Below are 14,172 nucleotides of genomic sequence, written 5' to 3'. Positions count from 1 at the left end.
CAAATCCCAACACTGGCTGCCCCCATGCCTGGAATGATCTCCCTTCTTACCTTGGTTTCCCTCTATGATCACCTCCTATTTGCCCTGGCTGTAGCTTGTTTGTACAGGGCTGTTTACATGTCGTCTCTCTTATTAGCAGCTCCTTGAGGGCAGGAACTGTCTGTTGCCTTTCTTTGTGTCTCCAGTGCTCAGCATGGTGCCTGGCATGTGGTAAGAGCCAAACAAATGACTGTTGTCTGACTTCCCATACCTTCCCTCTAGCGATCCTAGGACTGTCCTTCAGGGGCCAAGAAGAACACAGCTTTTCAGATACTTGGAGGTAGCAGGTATGGTCTCTCTCGGTTTATAAGCCAAAAACCTGTAAAACCATCTCTAAATCTGTGCCCCCTAATTCCAAAGCTGGTGGGGGCATTGGCTGGTGGACCTGAAGGGTGGTCATTCTCCAGAGAAGCCCTCAGGATTTGGGGTATGGCCTTAGAGCTCTCTGAAGCTGCTTTTTGTGGCCTCACCCCAGGATCTGAGATTCACAGAATTCATGGACTCATGGGAGAAAGAATCTTTTTGCTGTGATGTAGTAGATTAGAGGGGTGGACTTGGGATCAGGAAGAAGTCGGTTTGAATCCAGCCTCTAGACTCCAATTGTGAGCCTGATCCAGCATGACTCCTAGGTTGTGAGACTGAGGGACTGGGAGGATGGGGGTACTCGGGGTAGTATCCCAATATTGCCTTTGAGAGTAATTGGGAAGTTTGGAAGTGTGGAGGGTTTGGGGAAAAGATGAGAATTCAGTTTTGGATGTGTTGAGTTTAAGACTTCAGGAGTGCTGGGACGCGGAGGGTAGGAGCAGGTGTGAGTATGTTAATCATTAAGTGGAAGGCATCTCTCCTCTTCCTGAAGGAGGCCAGAGATCGAACCCAGCAGGACATGGAAGGTACTCGATCAAACAGAAGGTTGTGGCCTCTCTCTACTCTTCTCTGGAGGCAGGATATTGACATTACTTATTTTGCCACTGCTACTAATCCTTCCTCCTTGTGGCCCAGAAGGGTGCCTGAGGGAGAAGCCCTACTTTCAGTGTCCAAAGAGGAATAGTTAAGATCTACAACACACCCTTTGAGCTCAAAATGGAATGTGGGACCTCCTATCTGTATGGCACAAATGAGTTCAGACATGACACCAAATGACGGTGTAAAAATTTTATTTTATTTTATTATTTGAAAAATACAACTGGAAACAGTACTGACATGTCATTTACAAGGTATTCTCCTGAAATACTCCTCATATTCTCTGCAGCACAAGCACACTATTTTAAGCCAGTACTAAAGGGTGGGGATGCTTGATTTGGAAAAAAAAGCACCACGTAAGAGGCCAGACCAATTTGTCTCCGGATGTTCAACCCCAACCTGTCTCCATTAAACAACTAAGTGGAACTTCTGAACCAGACCCTCAAATGTAAACTGCAGGAGGTCTCGGCAGCCTGGAGGGCCCGATCTCAGGGGCATGAGCTGCCTCCCAGTACTAAGAAAACCCTGGTCCTTCCTTTGTGAAAGTACAATGAGCTAGTGATACTCAGAGCATCTCTTTGGAAACATTCAACAGGAAGTAAACAGAATATTTACAGCAGTGGGTGAGCTCTTGATTGGCACACTGATGGCAGGAGGAAAGGGCTTACTGATTCTGTGAAAGGCTGGAGCAGAGAGAATATGAAAATAAATCCCATTCCTGATGTAATCATTTTTGTCTAGTTTGTAGAAAATGAAATACGCCCACCTTTAGAAGCAGATTATATACAAAATGATGCTGAAGACTATGTAAACATGTCAGCCAGACTAGGCTGCTGTTTATGCCAATACATTGGACTTGTTTTTAATTTAGTTTTCCTTGTAAATTCTGAAATAAGCTACCTAATAGAGGAGAAAGAACCACTTTGGAAAAATGTGTCAACTTCTGGCTCATGACTGTTCTGTAAAACAAACAAAAAACAAAGAAACCCATGAACCATGGTCTGTCTTCAAAAGATGGGCAAGATCAAGCATTGTGTGAGTGTGAGTGTGTGTATGTGTGTGTGTGCGAGCGCGTGTGCGTGCGTGTGTGTGTGTGCCCTTGCCAGTGCCTGAGTGTAGGCTGGCTTGTCTCCTGCAGCATTACTGAGGGGAAAGATGATTCTGGTATTGGAAGTTCTACCGATGGCTCCTTGTAAGAGGAGAAATATTTAGAGGATGAAAAATTTTGGAAAAACATATCACATACAAACTGTCAAAATATTTCCAATAACAGTGTGCTTAAAAAAAAGAAAATGTCAAGGCTTAAGAACAGTAGTATAGACACAGTAGATGCCCCAGGTGTAATTTTTTTGAGCATCTGAAAGTTTTCATTCAAAAAAAGCCAACCAACCAACTCACCAAGGGAGAGAAATGGCCACACTTAAGGTTGGAGCCAGTCTGTCTGTCGAGGGCCTTTAGCAGAAGGTGCTGTGCTATCTATAATCCACACTTGTTACCATAGATTCCATAAGGGGAGCTACAAGGCTAAAGAGAATTCTTACATAACAATCACAAAAAACAAATGAAAACCAATGAAAACAACACATAGATAGATTTTTATCACTTCCCAGGCTTAGATAACTGTTTCCCTCCAGGATCTTGGGTAGTGAAAGGGAAGATTAAGTCATCTTGAGACCATCAAAGCCACAGAATTTCCATCTTTTCTCCAGGCTGGCTCCAACTCCGGTCATCTCCTGCTTAAAGGTGCACTGCAGGCGGCTCATGAGAGTTTCCACTTCGCTGGTGCAAATCTATGGGCAAGAGAACAATATCATGGGAGCCAGCTCTGTGCTCCTGGGTAAGCAAAGCTCATTGAGACCACTACTAGGCTTGCAGAATCCCAGCCATCTCCACGCTGGAGGGGACCTCAGGGGCCATCCAGTTCAAACCATACCTCAACAGAAACTCCCCTAATAATAGGCCCATCAAAACGGAACCAGACTCCCAGAAGTGCCCTCTGGTGACAGGGGGCCCATTCTACTTCTGACCAGTGCTGATGAGGGCAAAGCTTTTCCTTACACCCAGAGTACTCCAATTTCTGTGCTTTGGTTCTAAGCCTTGTTAAAATGCCCATAGTACTTTAAGCCATTACTGGCCATTTACACCTGACTTTGAATGGGAATCTGAAAAGTGATTTTAGTAGCAAGGACAGAAGAGGAGATGGAAATCATGAATAAACTTGATACCTGAGGAGCTGAAAAGAGGGTGCTGCTAAGAATAAAAAAGGTACAAAGTGGGCAGGCTGGGGGCATTTCTGAGATGCTTTTCTCTTTGCAAACAGAACTCCAGGATGGAGGAGGTACACAGGCAACATAGTGAGGCCCACTGATTTCTGCACAGAAAACTCAACCAGAAAATACTTCCCTTGCCCCTGGAATATTGGCCCACATCCACTGGGGCAATATTGCTGGGCACCCCAAACACCAATGAAGAAATGGAGAGATCAGAATTTCACAAGGTTAATGCTGAAATGAGCCTCCCACCTCTTGGCCAAGTGGTTGACTACCGCTGCAAGACGAAACACTCATTTTCAGAAATGGCCAACGTGATGATTTTTTTTTGCTTGAGTATAATCATTTGTTAAGAACAGGGGCTTTTTGGAGGCTGAGTTGGTGGGTAGTGATAGAAGCACAAAAAAGAAAAGAAACACACAGAGAAGAGGTTTGTAAAGGGACAAGTAGGGGAATTTTGTTACTACCATGTTAAATTTAATACATGCTTAAAAACTCCCTGACTATATGTAACAAAGGTTTATAGTTTTGTCTACCATCTTTTTTTCGTTCTTCTTTGTATATTGAAATCTTTGTGTTGGTTTGATGTTTGTTAAGTTCATAATAAAAAGAAAAACTTTTTGAAAAGGAAGAAAAGGAAAAAAAAAGAAATGAAGAGAGACCCTAGTTCCACCTAGCCCATACAATAGAGTGAGGGGAATGGATCAAAGTGCAGATGGCAGCAGGACCACAGTCTCTACAGGACTCACTTCTGCCACTGATACTTTCGGGGCACTTACCACAAGGCCCCCTTTGCACTGAACTGAAAGAGGGTTGGACTGGGAGCCAGAGGATCTGCATGTGAATTCCAACTCTGCTGCTTAATACCTATATGACCTTGGGCAAGACATTTTAGCCTCCTAGGCCTTAGTTTACCCATTTGTAAAATGAGGGAGTTGTGCTAGATGGCCTTCAGGGCCCCTTCCAGTTCTAAACCTATGATTCCCGTGACTTATTGGGAAAAGTAACATTTCTCTTTGCTATAGGTACATAGGCCTTGAAGTCAAGAAGATCTATATTCACATTATGCCTCTGACACATATTTGTGTGACCCTGGACAAGTGTTTTTCAACCAATCTATCAAGAAACATTTCCTAAGTGCCTACTCTGTGCCAGTTAAGTCACCTAACTTTGGTGCTCTAAGAAGCCCTTGAAGTTGCAGGGAAGATGCCAAACTACATTGGTGGAGGGAGTTTCCCAACTGAGAGTTCCCTACCCCAATGAGATCACAGGTCCATCCGTCTCTCAACAGGCACACAGGATGATCGTCCTGGGGCAGAGAGGGAGAATGCTGAGACGTCATGAATCTAGCCCTAGAGCTAGAATGGATCTCAGAGGCCTCTGATTCCAACTCCCTGGTCTTACAAATGAGGACACTAAGGCTGGGAATGCTGCAATGGCTAGCGAGTGTCAGAAGCAGGATTTAAATCCGGGCTGCCTCAAGTGGCCCTGCCCCACCTCCCTTTGATAGGAATGGAAACCAAGGCCTGGAGAGGGAAAAGGGGCTTCTGAAGGTCACGTAGGTAAGTTTCCAGCAGATAGAAGATTGGAACCCAGGTTTTCTGGCTCCAAATCCGGGTTTCCTCCCTCACTAAGACCTCTACATCATGTTGTCTCTTAACCCAATCATGAGATGAGTAACAATTAAACAGTCAACTGTTGATTGTTTGGAGGCAGTCTGTCCAACCTGTAGCTGTAGCCCATGCTGGCCCTTGGTCACATGCTGGTTGGCTATTTCAGCCTTAACCTGTGCATCCACTGGCAGAGACCAAGAAACAAGGCTCCGCTTTGGAATATTTGCATTTTGTTAGTAAGAACTCCCATTTCTTGAGCGCTAAAGTTTTTAAAAGCAACTGCCCCATGAGGAATGCGGGGCAGTTATTGTCACCATTTCACAGAGGAGAAAACTGAGGCTCCAAAAGGGGAAGTGGGAAGTGTCAATGTGCCCATGGGTGTCAGGACCAGGTTATGTGACTTGGAGGCTGGTTTTCTTTCCACCATTAATATTAATGGCATAGCAAGAGTTCTGAATTGAAGTTCTGTATATGATCACAACTTTAGAGCTGGAAGGGAATTAAGAGGGCATGGAGCCCCTTCATTTTACAATTGAGGAAACTGAGGCAGACAGTGACTTGCCCAGGGTCACACAGCTAGCAACTGTCTGAGGCAGCATCTGAACTTGGGTCTTCCTGATTCTAAACCAAGTTCTCTGTATACTGAGCTCTGTGGCTGTCACTTTTACTATAGCAGGAGACACTATGCTAGAGGAAATCTGACTGGTGCTCCAATAGTCAACAGGGCAAGACAGCTGACATGGGGGGCTACTGCTACCAACGGCTCCCACTCTGAGGCTGCCCAGAGGCAGCAGGAAAAACAAGGAAGGAGCAGGCCTCTGAAAAGAGGTTTGGGCTAGTCTATAATACTGCTGTGGCAGAGATTTATGTGTTGACAGCAAAGAGAACAAGAGATCCAAATGAAATCTCCTAGTCCCAGACAAGTGCGTCTCTGGGGAGTCTGGCTGACTATGGAGCTTTTCTTGTTTGTCTGTGGAACCTCAGGCAAGATGTATTGCTACAGGTGTCTTGTGTCTTGGGCCATGCTGCAAACTTCCTGAAAACTTGGGCATGGAAAACACCAGAGGATTTGGACAAAGGTGACTGTGGCACATGGTCAGAGACAGCTGTATCCTTAACTCTGCCTTCTGAGCCCTTCTCAGGCATACCTGTGCCAGAGGTTGTAGGATCCTGACAATCTGGTTATTTTTGGAACTAAACAAGGATTTGCTTCTTCTGCCTCCCACCTCCCCCTACCTCCCAGGAAATAAGAAAAACAGAAACAACATTTGTAACAGATATGCCTAGTCAAGCCAAACCTCTTCCCACATTGGCCATGTCCCCAGATGCACACCTCGTTCTGCATTTTGAACTGTCACCTCTCTGGCAGGAGAGGGAGACATTTTTGATCACTGATTCTCTTGAATCATGGATGACCATTGCACTGATTAGAGTTCATAAGGTTTTCAAATTTGTTCATTTTTACAATGTGGTTATTGTCTAGATTGTTTTCCTGGTTCTGCTCACTTAGTCTTCCATAAATCCAAAGACTTCAGCTACTCCTGGGGTAAGGACTCGATAGATGATAAAAACTGCTGAGAAAAATGGAAAGCAGTCTGGGAGAAATTGTCGTTTAGTCGTTTGTCAGTTGTGTCTGAACTTTGTGACTCTATTTGGGGTTTTCTTGGCAAAGGTATTGGAGAGGCTTGTCATTTCCTTCTCCAGCTCATTTACAGATGAGGAATCTGAGGCCAACAGGGTGAAGTGACTTGCCCAGGGTCACACAGCTCATAAGTGTCTGAGATTGAATTTGAACTCAGGTCTTCCTGACTCCAGGCCTGGTGCTCTATCCACTGCAGCACCACCTAGCTGCCCCATTTGGCAGAAATTAGGTTTAGATTAACACTTGACATCATATACAAGATAAGCACCAATTGGCTCTATGACATAGAGATAAGAGGTAACATCATAAACAAATTACAGGAGCAAGGAAGAAATTATCTTTGGGATCTATGGAGAGCAGAAGTCATGACCAAATAAGAAATAGAGAGGATCAAAGAAGATAAAACAGATCATTTTGATTACATATAAAGGGCTTTTTCACTGACAGTATGTTTAGAAAGAATCCAGCATAGACTCCTCTCACCATCTGAGTTTCCTCCCCTCCCATAAATACCTTGGTATCAAGACGCTGTAGATAAGAGCAAATGTATTCAATGCTTGCTCCAAATGGATGCACATGAAGAAATGTGGATATTATACCTACAGAGAAAATACCATAGGAGTTAACCTTGAGATACTTTGTAAATTTCTAAGTTATGACTCAGTATTTGTGGAAGGCATTTCTACACTGGGAGTTCCTATACTGATGAAATCACAGGTCTAGACCAATCTCAATAATATAATAATAAGATGACATTTTAGGAGTCATCTCCCCAACACTCAGCATATTAAAAATGATATGAATGCTAAGATTTTGTCATGAGTTCATATTAAGAACAATTTTCACAATTCAACTACATGTTCTTTAGAGTCTGGTCTCCATCCTCAAGGGCTATGCATAATATCTTCTTTTGCAGTATTAGAGAACTAAGCAAAGTGGGGTGACTGGGGCTTTGCCCTAGGGCACCAAAATTGAGAGACAACAAAAATGTAGGCTGGTGATTTCAAAAGATTGTGTACATTTTGAAATCTGTGATACTTACATGTTGACAGCAATGTACCCCTTTAGGAGTATAGAAATAACTGAGCTCAACACCTAGTTACAAAGAATAATTGATGAAAATAGGAAACTACCAGATGGTATGCATTGCTAATAACACCCATCTGTGAGCCACTAATGTAACTAATTCCTCCTCCCACTCACAACTGAATTTGTCTTCCATTATTTTTGTATCATGAAGTACAAAGTTGATTTCAGGGTATATTTGGCGTGACTTGCCCTAGGCACAGAAATGGCTAGTGACAGTTCTGTGGGGTATAAATTCCATCTTTACCTGATTAGCCTAGTTCCTCTCTAGGGGAGACTGTGCAGGTTGTACTTCAAGCATAAGCAAACGATTGTGTTCTCTGCCAACACCAACAGTGATGGGGAGTTCTGTGTTGAATGTGCTCTATCTCTTCAAAGATTAGCACGCTCATAGCATGGCTCTGGGCCAACTGCAGGAGCAGATTGTCCAGGTTATTATAGCCTCCATGATGCCTGTTACAGTACTCTGACCCCCCCCAACGCATCAGTCAGATAATTGGCACAAGGAGCTCAGTACCTGAGTCTTCTCTTCCTTTCCTGAACATCTGGTAATTAACACACTCCATGAGATTGTCCTTGGATCAGCTGGGACAGGAACTGAGTTCAGTCTATGGTTTTATGGGGTCCATGAAATGCCCCATCCCCAAACCAAACTAAGTACTTTGTTTCATACCTCTCAAACACATTCACAATGAGCAATCATGTTATTATGGTGTGTGTGTGTGTGTGTGTGTGTGTGTGTGTGTGTGTGTGTGTGATCCCTTGAACTTGACAGTGAAGCTCCTGGAGGGAAGAGACCTTAACGAAAATTTGTCTCTCTCCCAGTGCCCATCTTGGTGCTCTGAACATAGTAGGCACTTAATCATGATTTGATGAACTGAACTGAATAACAACTTCCCAGTGTATATACAACTTCCCAGCATACACCTCCATTCAAATGTCTGTTGTTCATTTTTTTCTATCACAGCGATAACTGCATCACTGAGAAGCGTATGGCTAGGAATTTATATGATATGTAAACTGATTTGGAGTTACTTCTCAACATTTCAGGGTTAACACTCCTGATGTGCTTGATGCACCTACCAAATGCTCAGGGTACTTAATGTGGCTGGACAAGTGGCATGGGAACCAGGGAGATCTGGGTTCAAGCTCTGCTTCTGACACATGTTGGCTCTCGGCCTCTGACCGAGCTAGATCTGTAACTAGCTTCCTGGCTTTGAATCCCAGCTCTGCTGCTTAGCGCCTGACCCATGGGACCATGAGCCTGACAGTGGGCAGGTCATCTCAGCTCCCCTCTGTAGAAGGAAGGGGTTAAGCCAGCTCCTGGCTCAAAATCTATGTGCCAGGGCACATAGTCTCTGAATGCAGTCTCTGAATTGGGAGAGGGGGTTTTCTCACCTGCAGTACTCTATGCCAGTGAAATTTCAGGTTTAGCCTTTGTTCCTAAGGGATTCCTCCAACTCCTCCTCCTCCTCCATGGGCTCTGTGGCCTTCACGCTGGCAGAGGCTCCACCCCTACAGCCTTTTTTCCAACTAGTGAGTTTCTCCCTGAAACCACCATCTGAGGAAGCACTCATGATGGCCATGCTTCCTTCAGACCCTTCAACGCCTTTATTTGTAACCCCAGCACTTAGCACAATGCCTGATGCCAAGTCCATGCTTGATGACTGCTCTGATAACAGGATTAACAACGGCAGCATGGAAAGAGGGCAGGCTCTGGAGTCAGAGGGTCTGAGTTCAAAGTCACTCACTGGCTGTATGATCTTGACCAAGCCCTCTGAGTATTCTAATCTATGAAAGGAGGGAGGTTGGACTAGAAGGTCTCTAAGGCCTATGAGTTTGTCAGGCTCCTTAGGAAGCTGGCTGAGTACAGTCTAATTTCCCAGGTCAGTCTGGGAGTCTACATGCAAGGCTTCCCTAATGGTGGGTGAAACTGTCCTAAATCCAGGAGTGGAGAGAGATGGCAGGGGAGTTACTACTGTGAGTAAACTTGTTCCCAGTTGGTGCCCTCCCTCCTAGGACACAATCACTGTGTGTTCCTAGACTTCCCCAGTCAGTCATTAATTCACTCTTAAAGAGCCAGGCAAAACGGAGCTTATGTGTTTACTTTTTGCAGCAGGGAGAATTGAACTCAGAAAAAGCTAGCGATGGCATGAAAGAAGGAGGTTTTATCGGCCAAGGAAGGAAGGCTACTTTGTGTTTTACATGATTATCTATATGTAACCTATAACAGATTGCTCATTGTAGGAAGAGGGGAGGAGAAGGAGAAAAATTTGGAACTCAAAATTTTTTTTTAAAAATGAATGTTAAAAATTGTCTTTACATATAATTGGAAAAAATTAAAATACTAATTAGAAAAAAGAGAAAGGCTATTTCAAATGAGGAATACTCTAGTGGTCAGCAAGGGACCAAACAGGGAGAAAATGGTGCTCTGCCAGGCTACAGCTCCCAGCCTGGGGCCTAGCCAGCAAATACCCCCTACTTCCTCTTTCATCAGCCCAAGACTGTCTTCTGTTTAAAAAAATCCCTTACGGGAATCCTTGCCAGGATGACTCCTCACAGGTTTTCCTCTAAACCAGATCTTCCTTCTGCCACTGGGCTGGAGAACTTGGAAACTGAAACAAGTTACTTCCTTCCTCGAAACTGTGGAGATAGACACTTGCAGCTCTTTCTGTGAAGGAGCCTGAGCATCATGGGAGTGAAATGTCCCTTAACCAAATGATGCAGGGGCATCAAGTATAATGGCGAGGGGAGCGGGCTGGGAGCCAGGACCCCTGTGTATCTCTCTGTGCTCTGAGCAGATGATCTAAGATTCCTTCCAGTTCATTGAGAAGAATTCCTTCTTATGTCCCCTTACAACTACACAGCATCTCTGTGAGGTAGCAGTGCAAGTGCTATTATCCCATTTTACAGACAAGGGGGAACTGTGACTGAATGAAGGTCTCGTGGTTCCATGTTCAGCCACCTTAAGTTCTGAGGATCTAGACCTTGAAAGGTCCTCAGAGACCAACTGGTTCTTACCTTTGGACAGAGGAGATTAGAGCCCAGGTCCTTGCTACCACTAACATGGTAGACAACTTATCATTTCACAGGTATTCAGTAATTACTCTGTGTGGAGGACACTGGTAATTCAATTTAATTCAATATCAGTTAAATCTCTACTCGGTACAAAGCCCTATGCTTGGCACTGGTGATTCAAAGTTGAAAATGAAATAGTTCTTGCCTTTAAGGTTTACACATGAATACATGATATAACATGGAGGTGATGGAACATGCACGGAGGTAAGTGAATGCAAAGTTGTTTCAGGAGGGAGCATTAATAACTGAGGAGAGTAGTGGGGAGGGGTGAGGAAAAGCTTCACACAGGAGATAGCAACTGAATTGAGACTCTGAGGGAAGCTGATGGTCTCAGAGGTGGAGAAGGGGAAAGTGCATACCAGGCAGGGATGACAGCCAAGGAAAAGGCAAAGGCAGGAGATGGAATATGGCACTTTACAGTTGGAGAAGAGCTGGCAGATCAATCTGGTTAGATGCCAGGGTGTAAGAAGGGGCATGATAGGCAGTAAGACTGGAATGACCCATGGAAGCCGGATTGGGAAGCGCTTTCAATAGCTGCTTGTGTTTTATCCTAGAGATAACAGGGACAGCTTTGAGTAAGAGGATGACAAGGTCAGACTCGTGTCTTGGGAATATCAATTCGGCAGCTCTGGGGAAGATGGATTCGAGAAGGAGGAGAGACCAAGTAAGAGGATGTTGTTGTAATCCAGGTGAGAAGTGAAGAGGACCTGAACATGTGTGTGAGACACGTTATGGAGGTAAAATCATCAAAACTTGCCAAATGGAAAGTGAGGGAGAAGGACATGGCAAGGATGAGTGAGACTGCAGGCCTGGGTGACCCGAAGGATGGTGGTGCTTTCCACAGAAATGAAGGGGAGATATAGAAAAAGTCCTCTATTAGATAGGTGGAATTTCTGATGCTGGAGGGACATCCAAGTGGATATTTCTGGAGGGCAGCTGGCAAAGGTAAGAAAGAATCTCAGGGGAGAAAATGAGAGCTTCTGGGAGTCATCTGCAGAGAGATCATCGAACTCATGGGAGCTGCTATGATTGCGGATGAAAAGTATAGTGAGAGAAGAAAGAGGTTTGCAGGACAGAGCTTTGGGAGATGTCCGTGCTTAAGAGTATGGGAGCTGGATAATGACCCAAAGCAGGAGAAGGAGAGGTTAGATGGGCCAAAGAACCAAGGAAGAGCACTGTCAAAGAAGGCATGGGAGAGGGGAGAGTCCATAATACCAAAGGATGAAATAACGTCAAAGTAGGATGAGGAATCAGAAAAGGTTATCGGTTTTAGCAGTTCAGGGAATGCCTATAACTTTGGAAAAAACTGTTTCAGTTAAGTAATGGGGCCAGAAGCCAGAAGGTATAAGGTCTATTGAGGATTGGGAGGGAAGAAAAGGGAGACAATCAGCATAGACAGTCCTTTGCAGGGTTAAAGGGAGAAGAGATATGGGTTAATAGTTTAAAGGGATGTCAGAGCCAAGTAAAGGCTTTTTGTAATGGAGAAATTATAATGTACTAATGTGAGATGTGGCCATGTTTACAGGTGACAGGTAAGGAGCCACTGGAGAAAGGATGATTGAAGATGAGAGAAGAAGAGAAAATAATGGAACCCCTTCCCCCCAGCTCTGAGAGGAGGTGGGAGAGGTTGGGATCCAGAGCACAAGCAGAGAGGTTTGGTAAGAAGAGGCCACCTCTACCTCGGGCACCTCTGTGGAGAGAAAGGGGCATGACAAGAGTTGGGTTTTGAAGTATGAAGGAGGGTAGAAATAGCTCAAGATGAATGAAAAGTCTCTCTTTGTTTGATAAAGTAGGGGTCCAGGTCCTCTACTAAGAGCAAAGGAGGAGCTGGCAGTATCATAAGGGGATTGAGGACAGAAAGTTTGGAACAGCTACCATGGAGAGCGTGACAGAGAGCTGCCACCTAAGGAAGAACGAACAGATTTCTGGGAAGGGCAAGTGAGGGAGAGCCCAGCCGAGATCTGAGAGTGAATTTGCAGGGAGTCTCATCAGCGAGGTTGCATGGCTTTCTCCAGCAGCTCATGAATGTGGACCGAGAAGGGAGATGTGTAGGTGACCCAGGATCAGGGTCTGCCAAAGTATGCCTGGGCAAGGGCTTCAAAAGTAGAGACTATTGCACAGGTGAACTACCATGGGGCAAAACTGTGAAATGAGGAAAGTGAGGCCAGAGGAAGGGTGATGGAGTGTGTAAACACGTGAGGTCACATTACAGTCAAAGGACAGCTTTAGGACTAGTGAGGTGGAAGGAGGAATGTAACCATAGGGGGCCACGATCCAGGAGAGGAATCTTAGGGTTCTGGCTCATGTAGGCAGCACAGCTATGGGTGGCTGAGGTGGAGTAAAGATGTGGGCCAAGGGAGCCAACATTGGCCAAATGGGACACTGGCACATATACTGAAGTCTCCAAATATGAGGGCAGGGGTTGAGGTGTAGGTAAGAAGACTGAAATCTGGGTCTTGAGCTCCTGAGGCCTGGAGGCTAGGTATGACAAGGATGTGGTTGGTGTGAACCATTAAAAACAATGGATGGCTGAGTGATGGTGGCAAAGGAAGGATTGGCAAGTGGTACTGGGGCAAAAGGAGCCAAGCTTGCCAGTGACTACTCCAGGCTCAGCGTGTTTGGGATGGGCATGAGAGAAAGAGGCCCGAGATAGAGTGCTTTCTGGAGAGAGAGCCAGGTTTTCATTAGCACAATGAAGTTTGTTAATAGTCCAGAAAGGTACCAGAAGGTATGACGGAATGGGAAGTGGCCTATGGGTAGGGCTGAGGTGGATGAGGATGAAGGTGTGGAGAAAGGTGAGTAGCAGGGGGAAAGGCTGGCTTTGAATCCCAACCAGAAGGGAAGTGGCAGGTGCCCAGACAGGAATGGGAGAATCAGGGACTCTGCCCCAAAGGCTGACTGAACCCAGAATCCAAGTGGGTCAGCAGCGTCAGCTGAGCTGGAGGCATGGGCAGGGGACGCTGGTGGTAGGAATGGGGGCAAGCCTATCTTCCTGCCCTGCTATCCCTAATGATGCTTAGCACAGTACCTGGCACACAGTAGGTGCTTAATCTAAGCTTATTCCCTTTCTCCTAGCCCCCTGTAGGAGTGGGTGTTATGACTGAAGACTGGGAGTATTGGCATGAGGTGTCAAGAGCTCAGATCCATCCCTCCCATGGCTGAAAAATATTTGGGGGGCTTAAATTTCCTTCCATATTTCTTATGTCTCTTGCTCTTCTCTCCTACTGTGGCAATCTGTGTGTGCTGACAGCAGCCATCAACGTGCCATTCATTCAACAGATACTAACATGAAGTGCCTACTGTATGTCGAGAAAGGCCTGTGCTGGACACAGCTGACATAAGACACAGTTCTTGCTTTCATGAAGCTGAGAGGCTAGCTTATTTTTATGTATATACATGCGCATGGAGATGCTTGTGTGTGTTTGTATACACACATATATATGCATTTGTGTAATAAAATATATTTTATATAAATATGTAATAT

At 45.1% G+C, this 14,172-nt stretch overlaps 1 protein-coding gene across 5 annotated transcripts in view; it reads right to left on the bottom strand.

Annotated features, from left to right (window-relative positions):
- Positions 1 to 1,176: 1,176 nt before the first annotated feature.
- The window catches only part of ENOX2 (ecto-NOX disulfide-thiol exchanger 2), a 287,911-nt gene continuing 274,915 nt past the window's right edge, over positions 1,177 to 14,172 (bottom strand). For all 5 annotated transcript variants that reach the window (XM_036740042.1, XM_036740046.1, XM_036740043.1 and 2 more), the window contains 2 exons: positions 7,038 to 7,123; positions 1,177 to 2,789 (listed from right to left, as the gene is read on the bottom strand). In XM_036740042.1, the coding sequence (XP_036595937.1) occupies positions 2,658 to 2,789; positions 7,038 to 7,123 (218 nt within the window). In that variant the 3' untranslated portion in view covers positions 1,177 to 2,657. The remainder of the gene's footprint in view (positions 2,790 to 7,037; positions 7,124 to 14,172) is intronic.

The sequence above is a fragment of the Trichosurus vulpecula genome, chromosome X (assembly GCF_011100635.1).
Source record: "Trichosurus vulpecula isolate mTriVul1 chromosome X, mTriVul1.pri, whole genome shotgun sequence".
In the NCBI taxonomy this organism is placed as follows: Eukaryota; Metazoa; Chordata; class Mammalia; order Diprotodontia; family Phalangeridae; genus Trichosurus; species Trichosurus vulpecula.
This window is presented reverse-complemented; position numbering and strand designations above follow the sequence as displayed.